At 40.9% G+C, this 15,763-nt stretch overlaps 1 protein-coding gene across 2 annotated transcripts in view; it reads right to left on the reverse strand.

The window, feature by feature from the left end:
- Window positions 1-7,704: 7,704 nt before the first annotated feature.
- Window positions 7,705-15,763, reverse strand: part of rundc3b (RUN domain containing 3b) — a 28,022-nt gene continuing 19,963 nt past the window's right edge. Inside the window, exons 9-11 of one of the 2 annotated variants that reach the window (XM_034174821.1) lie at window positions 8,497-8,643; window positions 8,292-8,413; window positions 7,705-8,211 (exon numbers count right to left, since the gene is read on the reverse strand). In XM_034174821.1, the coding sequence (XP_034030712.1) occupies window positions 8,066-8,211; window positions 8,292-8,413; window positions 8,497-8,643 (415 nt within the window). In that variant the 3' untranslated portion in view covers window positions 7,705-8,065. The remainder of the gene's footprint in view (window positions 8,212-8,291; window positions 8,414-8,496; window positions 8,644-15,763) is intronic. The other variant, XM_034174822.1, reaches the window with a different exon arrangement.

Raw genomic sequence — 15,763 nt, forward strand, 5'->3', positions numbered from 1 at the left:
AGAGCTTCTCAAGGCCAACAAATTCAATATTCATGGCCCAGTCAATCACCTGACTTCAGCCCAACAGAGCATGATTTTCACTTACTAAAGGTGGAAAGACCCACAAACAAGTAGCAACTGAAGATGGCTGCATAAAGGTCTGACAAAACGTAAACATCAGGATTTGATGATGTACATGAGTTCCAGATTGCAAGCATTGACTAAAACAGTTTTTCACTGAAGTATGCACAGTAATCTTTCAAATTGTTAGGTCAGTGACAAGGAAAAACTGTCTCAGCTTTGTGTAATTGCAGGGAGAAACCTCAGGCACACAAGACTCAGTCAGGTGACCATCTGCTATGACCAATCTGACAAAACAAAAAGCACAAGATTAGCAGGACGTAATGACAGAAATGTTACCACGAACCAACCACATATAGTCCAATTTTCACAATGATGGAATATTTGAAAATACATCAATCAGTAAGGTGAAGATTAGAATCCCATTGAAATCAACTGTATTAGTAATTCAGTGATTGTATTGATGCAAGATCACTTACTAAGGCAGGACATTTCTGATAACTCACCCCAACCCACATGTACAGTATTTCCAGTGTCTTCCTGTCATCCAGCAATGTGAGTTCCTGAGATGAAAAGTTGCAGAATAGACTGCATGCAGTTTGATAAAAGTGCACATCTATTTATACATGAGATAGACATGAGGTCAAACCACAGCTATTTAAAATTTGAAATTCTTTCAGTACACACAATTATTAAAGTGCCTAAGGTAGATCCAGAAAGTCCTGTTGAGTCACTCTACAGCGGTTTAAACTTATCTTTATCAAAAGATAAGAATCATTTAAAAAAAAGTAATTACTTTGCATCCAGAAAATATTCACAGCGCTTCACTTTTCCACATTTTGTTATGTTACAGCTTATTCCAAAATGGATGAAATTAATGTTTTGTTCAAAATTCTACCCACAACACCCCATAATGACAATGTGAAAAAAAACCACTTTTCTGTGGGGGAATTTTGCAAATTTATCAAAAAAAAAAAAAAAAAACTAAGAAATCACACATATATAAATATTCACAGCCTTTGCTGTGTAGCTCAAAATTGAGCTCAGGTGCCTCCTGTTTCCACTGATCATCCCTGACATGTTTCTATAGCTTCATTGGAGTCCACATGGGGTAAAGTCAGTTGATTGGACATGATTTGGAAAGGCACACATCTGTCTAACATCCCACAGTTGACAGTGCATGTCAGAGCACAAACCAAGCATGAAGTCAAAGAAATTGTATGCAGACCTCAGAGACAGGATTATCCTGAGGCACAAATCTGAGAAAGGGTACAGAAACATTTTGGCTGCTTTAAGGTCCCAATGAGCACAGTGGCCTCTATCATCTGTAAACGGAAGAAGTTCAGATCCACCAGGAGTCTTCCTAGAGCTGACCACCCGTCTAAACTGAGGAATCGGAAGAGAAGGGCCTTAGTCAGGGAGGTGACCAAGAACCCAATGGTCACTCTGTCAGAGCTCCACCACTCCTCTGTGGAGAGAGGAGAACCTCCCAGAAGGACAACCATCTCTGGAGCAATCCACCAATCAGGGTAGAGTGGCCAGATGGAAGCCACGTCTTAGTAAAAGGCACATGGCAGCCTGCCTGGAGTTTGCCCAATGGCACCTGAAGGACTCTCAGACCATGAGAAACAAAATTCTCTGGTCTGATGAGACAAAGATTGAACGCTTAGGTGTTAATGCCAGGCGTCATGTTTGGAGAAACCAGGCACCATCCCTACAGTGAACCATGATGGTTGCAGCACCATGCTGTGGTGAAGTTTTTCAGAGACAGGAACTGGGAGACTAGTTAGGATTGAGGGAACTATGAATGCAGCAACGTACAGAGACATTCTGGATGAAAACCTGCTCCAGAGTGCTCTTGTCCTCAGACTGGGGCGACGTTTCATCTTTCAGCAGGACAATGACCTTAAGCACACAACCAAGATATCAAAGGAAATAGGACAACTCTGAATGTCCTCAAGTGGCCCACCCAGAGCTCAGACCTGAATCTGATTGAACATCTCTGGAGAGATCTGAAAATGTCTGTGCACTGACACTCCCCATCCAACCTGATGGAGCTTGAGAGGCGCTGCAAAGAGGAATGGGCAAAACTGCCCAAAGATAGTTGTGCCAAGCTTGTGGCATCATATTCATAAGATTTGAGGTTGTAATTGCTGTTAAAGGTACATCAACAAAGTACTGCATGTGATTTCTTAGGTTTTTTTTTTTTTATCTTTTTCGTATTGTCATTATGGAGTGTTGTGAGTACAATTTTGAGGGAAAAAAATACATTTTCTCTATTTTGGAATAAGGCTGCAACATAACAAAATGTGGAAAAGGTTAAGCGCTGTGAATCCTGTCCGGATGCACTGTGCTTGTAGATGGTGGGGGGCTGTGTAAGAATAAGAACAACTTGTTTTGCCAGAGTGCTGAAACAGTAAACTTTGCTTCTTTTCTTGCAAAATGACTGAAGATACTTGCACAAGATGGTGACAGTATTTGCACATATAAGCCCACATATGTAAGATGGCTGTAATTCTTTTTTCATGTTCTCCCCATGTTTGCCGGGTTCACCGTGTTCCGTCACGGTGCTCTGGCTTCCTCCCACCTATAAAGACATAGAGGTTAGGTGAATTATACAACCCCTGGCAAAAATTATGGAATCACCGGCCTCGGAGGATGTTCATTCAGTTGTTTAATTTTGTGGAAAAAAAGATCACAGACATGACACAAAACTAAAGTCATTTCAGATGGCAACTATCTTGTTGTGTGGGCCGCTGAAGAGGAGGTACTGCTGGCCCACCACCACCAGAGGGCGCCCTGTCTGGAGTGCGGGCTCCAGGCATCAGAGGGCGCTGCCGCCTCACAGGAGCAGCCAGGGTGACAGCTGTCACCCATCACCTGAGACGAGACAGCTGATATCAATCAACAGGGAGGTATATCAGCAGGACGGCATCTCCACCTCATTGCCGAGATATCGCTCTACCAAGGAGGTAACGTATCCAGCCTAACGGATTATCTTTTGACCATTAAATACATTTTGCCTTTACACAGAAAGAGAAAAGACAGCAGGAGACTGTATTTTGGATAAGTACTCACATTCCTGCACTCACCTGTATTTTCCTGACAAGAGGTGGAGGTGGTGTTTCCACCCTGTGTGTTGCTGGGTGCAGCCGCACCCATACCCGACTGTTTCTGTTCCTTGCCAGCAGTACCGGATTCGACGAGTGGAGACAGTGGCCACCTGGGGTTCGGGACTTGGCGGCTCCAGTATCCCCGGGGTTCGGTGGCAGAGGAAATCGGGTGGTTCCGGTTCGACTCGGACAGACGTCTCCTATCGTCGAGCCTGCCCACACGACACCTTTGGAATTCGGTTACTGCTGTATTTGTAATCTGTTGTGTGAATTCACAACAGTAAAACTTTGTGATTTGACTTTCTCCATTGTCCGTTCATTTGCGCCCCCTGTTGTGGGTCCGTGTACCTACACTTTCCCAACATTTCTGGCTTTAAGAAACACTATAAGAAATCAAGAAAAAAAGATTGTGACAGTCAGTAACGGTTATTTTTTTAGACCAAGCAGAGGAAAAAAATATGGAATCACTCAATTCTGAGGAATAAATTATGGAATCACCCTGTAAATTTCCATCCCCCAAACTAAAACCTGCATCAAATCAGATCTGCTCGTTGACATTGACCCTATGCCATGACATTGATCCTATGTGTCTTTTTGCAAGGAACGTTTTCACAGTTTTTGCTCTATGGCACGATGTATTATCATCTTGAAAAAGATTTCATCATCCCCAAACATCCTTTCAATTGTCCAAAATATCAACGTAAACTTGTGCATTTATTGATGATGTAATGACAGCCATCTCCCCAGTGCCTTTACCTGACATGCAGCCCCATATCATCAATGACTGTGGAAATTTAGATGTTCTTTTCAGGCAATCATCTTTATAAATCTCATTGGAACGGCACCAAACAAAAGTTCCAGCATCATCACCTTGCCCAATGCAGATTTGAGATTCATCACTGAATATCACTTTCATCCAGTCATCCACAGTCCACGATTGCTTTTCCTTAGCCCATTGTAACCTTGTTTATTCTGTTTAGGTGTTAATGATGGCTTTCGTTTAGCTTTTCTGTATGTAAATCCCATTTCCTTTAGGCGGTTTCTTACAGTTCAGTCATAGATGTTGACTCCAGTTTCCTCCCATTCGTTCCTCATTTGTTTTGTTGTGCATTTTTGGATTTTTGAGACACATTGCTTTAAGTTTTCTGTCTTGACGCTTTGATGTCTTCCTTGGTCTACCAGTATGTTTGCCTTTAACAACCTTCCCATGTTTTTTGTATTTGGTCCTGAGTTTAGACACAGCTGACTGTGAACAACTAACATCTTTTGCAACATTGCATGATGATTTACTCTTTTAAGAGTTTGATAGTCCTCTCCCTTGTTTCAACTGACATCTCTCGTGTTGGAGCCATGATTCATGTCAGTCCACTTAGTGCAACAGCTCTCCAAGGTGTGATCACTCCTTTTTAGATGCAAACTAATGAGCAGATCTGATATGATGCAGGTGTTAGTTTTGGGAATGAAAATTTACAGGGTGATTCCATAATTTTTTCCTCAGAATTGAGTGATTCCATATTTTTTTTTTTCCTCTGCTTGGTCTAAAAAAGTAACCGTTACTGACTGCCACAATCTTTTTTTCTTGATTTCTTAGTGTTTCTTAAACCCAGAAAGTTGCCATTTGAAATGACTTTAGTTTTGTGTCATGTGTGTGATCTGCTTTTTTCTACAAAATTAAACAACTGAATGAACATCCTCTGAGGCCGGTGATTCCGTAATTTTTGCCAGGGGTTGTAAACTTTAAATTGGCTATAGGTGTGAGTGAGCATGTCATGGTGTTTGTAACCCCCCCACACACAAACACACATTAATTAGTGTTTTAATGTGATCATTTTTGTTAAATATTGTATGGCCTTGCCTTGCAATATAAAGCGCCTTGGGGCAACTGTTTGTTGTGATTTGGCGCTATATAAATAAAATTGATTTGATTTGAAATATTTTGAGTTAAACCTGAAAGTCTACATGACAATGACAATTACATCTTGATTAATTTCAGCTATGTTATGGCGGCGTAGAGGCAAAAAAAAAAAAAAATGCTGTCCAAGTCATTATGGATCCAGCTGTACTCTGTTGTGATATAGATGAGCCGAATGTGTAGTGTTTCTAATGATGTATATTGTTACAGAATTATATTTTATGGTAAGTGATGTTACGTTGCCATACTTGTTCCTAAGCACTTAATGAAAACACTTCTTTCCTGGAGTGTTAAAAACAATATTAAATATATTCAACACAGCAGATAGCAGCCTTGTGTAATTTTCCACCGTAGTGTTGTCAGATGTTGAATCATGTTCTCTCCAGCACTCGGTGGGTCGTATCTGGTTAAAGGATCTCGGAATTTGTGACTTCATCCCAAGCGTGTGTACCTGTGTGTAGGTTTGTGAGATACAAAACGGAAGATAAGTGTGTCATTGTGTTGTGTTTCAGCTTAAATGAACAGAATGTAATCACTGTTACACTTTATTCAAAATGAATAAAAATTTAAAACATTTTTTGTGCAAATGACAAGTGAATGGCAAATGGTAATTTGTAATCTGTACTGACATGCACAGCTTGTCAGTAGTAATACTGTCTGTTTTACATTTTCTATATTTCTATATGTACTCATTTATCAGTCAAAATCCATTTATCTGAACACATCTGTAGTTTCAGAATATTCAGTACTACATCACTACAGATAACTGGAAAAAAAAAAAATCCATTTGCAGCATTTGGCTGTTTTAATGACTTTTCTGATAAAGCTAAACTTCAATGTAAATCCAGAATGGCATTGAACACATTTGCCTTAACTTAAAATACTTAATTATGCACAATACAATTGTTTAAACAAACAAAACAAAAAAAAAGTTGAAAAGATACATGCATATTTACCACCTGGAACAAAATCTGACACTGCATTGTAAGTAACAGCAGCACTGCAGGTATACTGACAAACATAACACAAAGATGGGAGCTGAGGTTCCAGACAACTACATGAAACAAAAAATAAAGGATGTTTTCAACACCAATAAAGAACCAACTATGAGGCAACAGACAGAACTGACCACTGATATTTTCACAAAACTGATACTTTTCTTTACTCCTGTGATCTCTTGCAGTTCTCCTTTTCAGCATACCTTATTGTAACAAACACAAATAGTGCTTTGGTACTACTGTCAAAGGTGCATCAACAAAGTATTGAGCAAAGGTTGTGAATACTTATGTACTCGTACATGTGATTTTAGTTTTTACCAGAGGCCACAATATAGCCATCAGGTTTGCAAAGACTGCATCCGTCCGTCTGTGCTCATCATAAGTCTTTTCCTATTACTGCCAGGGTCTTTCAAATTCACAGGACTATTCTTGGGACACAGACCTTGGACAAGGTCAAAGATGGCTAACCTTGACCTATTTTGAGGTCAAAAGGTCACAATGTTTCCCACTCCTATGTTCATATGGCTGAGTGTATTTTAGTATTGCATTGTTTTTATTTTGAAAAAATTTGCAACAATTTCAAAAAGCAAACTTTTCATGTTATTATGGGGTGTTGTGAGTAGAATCTTGAGAGGAAACATGAATTTACTCCATTTTGGAATAAGGCTGTAACATAACATGGGGAAAAAGTGAAAAAAAAAAAGTGCTGAATACTTTCCAGATGCACTGTGTATCTTGAAACATACTTGGAGATGTTTATTGAAAGACAGAGTGCCATCTTCAAATTTGTCAACTGGTATTTTAAAGTAACTAGGCAATTGTACTGGTGGGTATGAAGACAATAATCGCTTCCCGAGTCTGACATTCGACTCCAATGACCTACACCCAAATGTCTGACATCTGGCTGACCTTTCCCGGGTAATTCTAGAATAAGAAATATACTCAAAACCTGGATTAATCTTTTTAGTCACATAGCACTATTATTCTGAACACTACTGTATGTGCCACATTTGTTCCAAATCAGGTTGAAAATTAAATCCCTCATTCCTTGCCAAAGTGAAGTTGTGGAATTTAAGGGACAACCACTGACATACCAAGTATGGTAGAAATCAGCAAAAGTACCTGAAAAAAGTAGGACAATATATAGACAGGCAGACATGATGACCTTTGCTCAATGATTGACTTTTGGCACATTTGACTTTTATGGGCAAGTGCAGAACCCACACCCACATATGTGCCAATTTCAATGTTAATCAGGGAAAAACTTGAGTTTTGACTTTTACCCCAGTGATTCACCTTTGACAAATTTGACCTCATCTGACTAAATTCAGAATCCACCCCCCTGTGTTTGCTACTGTTTGTGCAAATCGGAAAGGGGCCGGAGGGAACAAAAAAAAAAAGAATTTTGACCTTTGACACCAGTGACCTTCACCTTTGCCAAAATTAACCCTTCAAAGACAATTCTGTGGTTGACTGGTGGAAATTGGGAAGGGGGGGGACCACACACACACAAACAGATAATCTGCTTTGACCGTTACCATTAAGGAGCTTTAGGCAGCGGAAGCCTGCAGTTCTGGGGTCAACATACAGTACATGCACACAGCATATTTTGTGGAATTCAGGCCAAGCACCTCTGACGAGTGGTGGAACAAATACACACAAAAAAGTTCCACAAATTACAGTGTGATGATTCTTTCAATATATGTTCAAGAAAACATAAAACGTACCATCAAATCAAACATCTGTGATTACAGCTTGCAGTATTCTCAGTTCAAAAGTACATTAACGAGGCACCCTACCTTTTAAAATGGGAAAGAATTTCAACATGATTCAAAGAATATGTTGCACCAGTTCCTGAATGTGTACAGCTGAATTTCTTCATTTTTTAATACACCGTTAAAGCTTAAGGTTTTGTAAGCAGCAGCCCACGGAGTGACACAGTTCCTGGATTGACTGGTCCTCATCTGTTTAGTGTGCCTTCCTTAGGAAGGGGTGAAACCAGGGCTGCTGATCTCTGTAGCGGGACTGGCCAAGCACTCGCTGGACTTTAGGCTGGCCAGAGACTTGTAGCTGGTTACTGAGGTCAGGGAGCCACACAGGCCTCTAAGAGACGGTGTTTCCTCTTTACCTGAAGGAAACAGTGCACAGGGTTAACACTTGGAACAGATTACTCTGAAAAGTAGAGCATACTTGGGGGAGTAGACGTACCATGGTGGGCCCACTGTGCACTAGCTGGTTTGACCTCCAGACCTAGTGTGTGAGATTTTTCTAGAGAGGTTTGGGAGAGGCTCATATCAACAGAGAGTTGGTCCAGACTGTGGAAACTCTTCCTGCAAAAGACAGAATGGTGGAGTAATGATGACCACAAATACACTAACAATGTAAACTGGTGGGCGTCAGCTAATCTACATACGTCTCCCACTGTCCTGTCCTCTTCCTGTACAGCAGTGTGTCCAAGGCAACCGCATTTGCATCCAAAGCATCAGGAGATGGCCACTGATTGGTCAAATGGGCTGTCAATTCTTGTCTGGACTGCAAATCATTGTTCTTCAGCACAGTCCTACAGATATCAGACAGTCAAAATTCACTGTCGATCAACTGAGCAAATTCATTCTCAGTGTAAGGTCCATCTTGGCAGTGACATTTATGTCTCTGAGCCCTCGAATTTGAGATCACGAGATGTCTGTGAAGAACTTAGGGAGTCACGAGGTCAGTGGATAGACGTGTTTGGAGAACAAAGGTCCAAGTCTTTAGGGTCGTGGCACTCCCTGCCTTACTGTCGAGTTGTAAGAACTGGACTCTAACCAGTGGCCTAAGTGGATGACTGGATGTCTTTGGTACCAGATGTCTTCAGGGGATCCTTGGTGCCGCTGGAATAATTCTGTGTCAATCAAGTGGTGGCTTCCGGAGACTAAGATGAGTATCACATGTTGAGGGAATGTCAGTTATGAGATTTTGAACATGTGACACATTCCAGTATACAGGTGCTTCAGTGTTGAGGACCCCAATGACTGGGGAAGGCCAAGGGGCACTCATGTTTCACTTGGCTGCAGCAGGTGAAATATGCTGGGTATAGGTATATGGTTGGGTATATGATTGTCTGCCTGGGTTTCCATCCAGGAAACAAGATTCTTCCATAGAGTGGTGGATGTGGCACAGCGCATGATCCCAGACCTGACCGGAAACTCGTCAGGTCAACAAAAAGTGAGGTCATGCCATTACATCATGGATCCATATTCAACAGCATAGCCGGTGCCACGAGGGGGCGTTTGGGGGCGACGCCCCCTCACGTCATCAACCTCGCCCCCTCGGATGTTAGAGTTATCAAAAAAATAAAAAAATAAAAAGAAATACTGGAAAATATAGCAAAATGTTATTCAATAATATCACGTATTTAACAAATAAACCAAATTAATTAACTAAAGTAATTAATTTTAAAACAAATGGATATGGCGTGTGTCTGTGTTCAAGGGATTTGATAGGTTGAGGGTTGCGCTCAGAGCCGGCCCAAGGCATACGCCGACTACGCGGTCGCTTAGGGCCTCCACGCCACCAGGGGGCCCCGAGAGCACCGAGACGTTGTGATAAAAAATATATACATGAAATTAAAATAATATTGAATAATTTAAACGAAATTGTATTACACCCGAAAAAAATAAATTCATTTTGACAAAATACCAATACTAGGTTAATTGATGCCTCCTGTTGGCTGCTGCCACAGTTGGGCAAATGTAGATGCACCGCTTGGGTCAGGTGGTCGATGACTAATGTGAGGAACAAAGTGAGTGCAAGTCATGTCTCAGAAAAGAAATTATCCCTCTGGAGCGGAGAAAATAAAAAATAAGTTGGAACACGAGAAAAAAACAAGACAAAGGTAGGTTTGCATGTCCAATATTACAATTTTTGTTGTCATTATTTGCGAAATGCTCCGTTCGTTTAGTGTAAAGTGCTTTAGGTGTCTTAAGTCAGAGGCGATTGCTCTAAGACTGCAAGGGAAGATCAGCTTCCCCTAAAATGTCAAAAAATAAGTGATCAAATATATACTGTTGTGTGTACATGTCATTGACTAAATATGCGCTACAACGCGCACAACTTTTGTTCAGAATCAGCTTATCACTGGTAACGACGCGGCTTTCCTCTCACTCAAACCTGCAGCTTCACAGTGCTTTAAACAGTGTGGACGCTGAGCGTCCACAGACTTCAATAGCGACACAAAGCATGCAGCGAAACGAGACGAGTCATTGGATAAATGCTGGGCTTTGTCCCGCCCATCAGACGCTCAGCGTGTCTGGGGCTCTATGGGGCAGTGGGCTGGCCTCGGCTGGCCCGGACGCTCAGCTTCTGCATGATGATTGGATGATCTGTCTGAGGCTGAATCCCTTTTTGATTGACAGCGAAATGAGCGAATCAGCGATCTTTTGGTGTAAACATCCGTTGGAGCATTTTCCTTCTATTCTGAGTTGAACCGGAGACTTTCCTAATCCTCTTAGCGGCATTTTCTTTATTAAAAATGACTAGCAACAAATCGAGCTTCTATTTCTGGTGTTTTTTTTGTAGCTGCTTGTGTTTGGAGACTGACTTCTATTAACTCTTTCTGACTTCTATCGCAGTTTCTGTCCCTACCGAGCAGCGGGTGCTGTTGAGCTCCTCCACCGTCACAAAGCACTCACAGGCGGACACACTTCACACTAGCCTCGCGCCAGTCCCAGCTAGCGAGCTAGCTAGGTAGCAAGCTGCACATAATGGCAGACAATTTGAATGTTGTGGACCGGATTTTGGCGAAGCCATTTGATAGTCTTTCTTACGAAGAAAAACGTAGAGTTAAACAGCAGGGCAGATCAACTCCTCAGATTAATTTGGTGCAAAAGGCGGGGAAAAGTAGCTCAGCTCTCAATGGTTTGCAGGCCAAAGTTATCTATCTGTGTGGTATGCAGGAGATCACTGGACCGAGGGTCTATACGTTCAAATAATAATTAAAAAAATACTGTCATCACTCTTTACTCTTAGTCAGTCTCTTACAATGGTGTAGCCTAAATACACGAGCTTTCCAGGAGCGCACCCAATTCATTACGCACGCTCAGAGGCACGTCTCCTCCGGTGTGCACTTTTTTTTGGGGGGGGGGGGGGCGACCCCACCCCCTGTGATAAACTCATCGCCCCTTTAATATTTTTTTTCTGGCGCCGGGACTGTTCAACAGTATGAAAAAAGTGAAACAACCAGCAATACTTAATTTCTACCCAAATGGGATACAACAAAGTGTGATTCCTCCCTGAGAATACAGTAACTTTGTGAGGGATTCCAAAGCATAGATCTGTCACACAGTACAGTTTCCTCAAAAACACATCAGATCTATAGCCCCATGGGTTTTCCTTCCAGCAAGTCGGTCTTTAAATGACAACTCCAAATCAGGAAAAGTTGGGACAATATGAAAAATGCTCATTTAATAAAATTAATTAATTACAAAAATAAAAAAAACTTTAGTGATTCTTATATTTACTTTGACTTCTATTTCATTGCAGACAGTATTAACCAAAGATATTTCCTGTTTTATGTGGTCAACGTCATTTCATTTGTTTGTACATCCACCATTCCTGCATTTCAAGCCTGCAACACATTTTAAAAAAAGGTTGGGACGTGGGCTATATGAGGTTAAAAAACAAACACTGAATTATGTTATTTCAAATAAGTGATTTCAACAGATGACTGTAATCATGATTTTGTACAAAAGTAAAGTATCTGCAAAAGGCCAAATCCTTGAGTGAAGATGGGCAGAGGGTCTCAAATTTGTCAATAAATATGACAGATTGAAACACCTAAAAACGAATGTTTCTCAAACAAAGATGGGAAGGGATTTGCATATTTCTTGCTCTACAGTGCACAATATTATTAAACAATTCAAGGAATCGAGGAAATTGAGTGCATAAAGGGCAAGGGTGCAATCCTAATCTGAACACCTGTGATCTCCAATCCCTTAGATGACACTGCATCAACAACACTCGTTCATCAATAGCAGATATATCTTTATTCACTGAAATGCAATATATAACAGTAGTAAAAGAAATCAAAACAATGAATAAAATTGTAATACGAGCGAAGAAACGTGCAGCAGTGCGAAGCTCGTATTAAAAATCCAAATAATAAAATAAAATTAGGCGTGGACTCATTAAGTCCATGCCTCAGACACTGCAAGCTGTTATAAAAGCCAGAGGTGGTGCAACAAAATACTAGTGATGTGTTGGTGCGTTCTTTTGTTTTTCATGATTCCATCATTTTTTCCTCAGAATTGAGTGATTCCATATTTTTTTCCCTCTGCTTGGTCTAAAAAAGTAACTGTTACTGACTGCCACAATTTTATTTCCTGATTTCTTATAGTGTTTCTTAAAGCCAGAAAGTTGCCATTTGAAAAGACTTTAGTTTTGTGTCATGTCTGTGATCTTCTTTTTTTCTACAAAATTAAACAACTGAATGAACATCCTCCGAGGCCGGTGATTCCATAATTTTTGCCAGGGGTTGTATATGATTGGAGCTTCTTTTAATTTTGACCCCTGTGTAATTCTTCAATTGACCCCTACCTGGCTGCCTATTGAAAAGTCAAGTGGCCAATCAGTTTTTTCAAAAGAGTTCATGTCTATGGATTATTTGTGCAGAATTTGATGCTTCTATCACCATTTGCAGGATTCCAGTCTAAATATTCTGTTATCTGCTGCACTACATATGAGATGTAAGATACTGTTCTTCAATGTTTCTGTATTGTCCTCAAAAGTATTGGAACACTTTGTATTTCACACATTTTAATTTGTTTATTTCATTTAAAAAAAAAAAATCCCTAAAATTATCTTCCTTAGCTCAAACTGAAAGCAAATATCTACAACTTGATATAAAGGAATTAAAAATATAAAATTCATCTTCCTGATGAAGTGGCGTAGAGGAGGATTTTATTAAAAAGAAGACCTGAAAGTTCAGCTACAATTTGCCAGAAAGTACATTTGAGATGAAAGCCTAGATTTGATGTTTTGGTGAAAGAAACTTTTGTATTTCTTCATAATTGATGTACATAAAGTCCAAGACATATTCAGTGACTTGGAAATGTTCATGTTTCCATCCCCTGACTTGTCTGAAGAAAACTGGCAATAAAACTGATTATTATTTACAGGTTTTAGAGATTTGCTTTCAGCTCCCCTAGAAGGTGAAAGGTTTTGTCATGCTCCCAAGAACCATTTTACTGAAAAAAGTCTGAAGGACCTAAAGGACATGGTTAGATGGTGAGCAGCTTCCAGGCATGTGAGAGGCAAATAAAGAAAAATGCTTAAAAAGGTGAGGGGTCAGGCTCCCCCCCCGCCAGAAGCTGAAAGGTTTTAGCCATGCTAATGCTCCCCTGAAGCATAAAAAAAAGTCTGAAGGACCTAAATTACATGGTTAGATGGTGAGGAGTAGAGGATGACATTTTTTGGGAATTCCCGTGGGTCACGTGATTCCTGCGGGATTCCCGCGGGATGAGAATCAAAATTTTATCAATCCCGTGATTGGGATGGGACGGGAATAAAAATGAACGGGAGCGGGCAGGAGTGGGAATGCCAAAAATAGATGATGATTTTCATCTATTTAAAACAACCAAAACGCGTTCACACCGGGCGCGATCTGACGCTACAAATTCGCGGGGGTCGCGTGGCGATGGACGCGCCTCCTTCGCCCGGTGTGTCGCTCTGCTTTTGCTGCGAAAATTCGCCCCGGTGCGTCATCAAATAGGAGGAGCTTCCATTCCGCTCGCCGGCTCCGGTTGTCAGTCAAATTAACATGACGGACCTTGATCACACGGAGCGAGTTGTTGTGGAAAGCTCCCAATACAGAGAGTATCATTATTTGCTGCAGGAGCTGAGTCTGGATGACGGCTGCTTTCAGCGGTCCTTCCGCCTCTGCAGGACCCAACTTGAGGACCAACTGTCCCGTTCACGCGCGCACATGTAAACAATTAAAAAAAAAAAAAAAAAAAGAAACTCCGCTGCTTGCTGCTCCTCGCTCTTTCCCAAAAAAAAACTCTGTCATAATTGTGTTTAGAAACCAGTCACCATTTGCTTTATTATACATCTGTGTAGTTAATTAATAAAATATTCTCCACAGACGATTCGCTCGCACGCGTACGTAAAATAAAAAGAGAAACTAACTCCGCTGCTTGCTGTGGTGCTGCTGCTCGCTCCAAAAACTGTCATAATTGTGAAATAAAGGACAAAAGAGACTTAAGTCCTGCTCACAGGCTGCTACCAGATACAGGACATGTTCACATCTTCAGTCAAACTCCAGACATCTCCACGTCACTACATATTCAGTCCCTGATTGATCATCATGGCGCGAGACATACGGGAGTGGGATGGGAGTGGGACTGATTTTGAGTGGGAACGGGATGGGATTGGGAGTCATCTTTACAGGAGTGGGACGGGTTGGGATTTATTTTTTACTCCAGGATTGGGACAGGATGGGATTTTTTTTTCTGGGAGCGGTATGGGACGGGAGTGAAAATCCACTCCTGTGTCATGCTCTAATGAGGAGCTTCCAGGCATGTGAGAGGCAAATAAAGAAAAATGCTTAAAAAGGTGAGGGGTCAGGGTCAGGCTCCCCCCTCCCCCAGAAGCTGAAAGGTTTTAGCCATGCTAATGCTCTCCTGAAGCATTTACTCAAAAAAAAGTCTGAAGGACCTAAAGGACATGGTTAGATGGTGAGGAGCTTCCAGGCATGTGAGAGGCAAATAAAGAAAAATGCTTAAAAAGCTGAGGGGTCAGGCTCCTCCCCCCCCCCGAAGCTGAAAGGTTTTAGCCATGCTAATGCTCCCCAGAAGCATTTACTCAAAAAAAAAAAAAGTCTGAAGGACCTAAATGACATGGTGAGATGTTGAAGAGCTTCGCTAGTTCATGTCCGTGACATATACATATTAATAATATATCACACAGTGGAAACATGTATTGCAATCAGACAAGTCAGTATTCCAGATCTTTTTTCAAAGAAATGGATATCGTGTTGTGGACCAAAGACAAAAAGGGGATTTGTATTTTCCATACCGTCCCAACTTTTCTGGTTTGGGGTTATACATAATTCCCCATACTAAGTAATTTTCAAACAAACGTCAAAAACATCAACCCCTTCATATTTGAAGACATGGTCATTGATTGTGGCTTCATTTCCTGAAATCAAGACACAAATTCAAACATTTTCACAGACCACTGGAATATTAAGCAAAGAGATTCCGCATTGATGAAAAGTTGCAACACTGACTGGTTTTGATCCATCAGCCAAAGATGATGGTGACTGAATGGTAACGTGAATACCTCATGTTGATTCCTGAATGTCATATTAGCAGTTGTATATAGAGAAAAATAGTATTTGGACAATTTTTGTAATTTTGCCTCTGTACACAGCCACAATAGTGGTAAAATGAAACAATCAAGATGTTCCTGTGGTGAACCATTTCAGCTTAAATTTAAAGGGATCAACAAAAATATTAGTGTTTAAGATACTACAGTCATTTTTAAGACAGTCCCTCCATTTTCAGTGCACATGAGTAATTGTACAAAGTTAATGTGTTATTTTTAATACAACTCATCACTTTTACCGCCAGTTTTCTTTACACAAGTCAAGAGACGGACAGGGTCACTCAGTTTTTGAGAACTGCCTACTCCTGACAGATTTA

The sequence above is a fragment of the Thalassophryne amazonica genome, chromosome 7, assembly GCF_902500255.1.
Source record: "Thalassophryne amazonica chromosome 7, fThaAma1.1, whole genome shotgun sequence".
In the NCBI taxonomy this organism is placed as follows: domain Eukaryota; kingdom Metazoa; phylum Chordata; class Actinopteri; order Batrachoidiformes; family Batrachoididae; genus Thalassophryne; species Thalassophryne amazonica.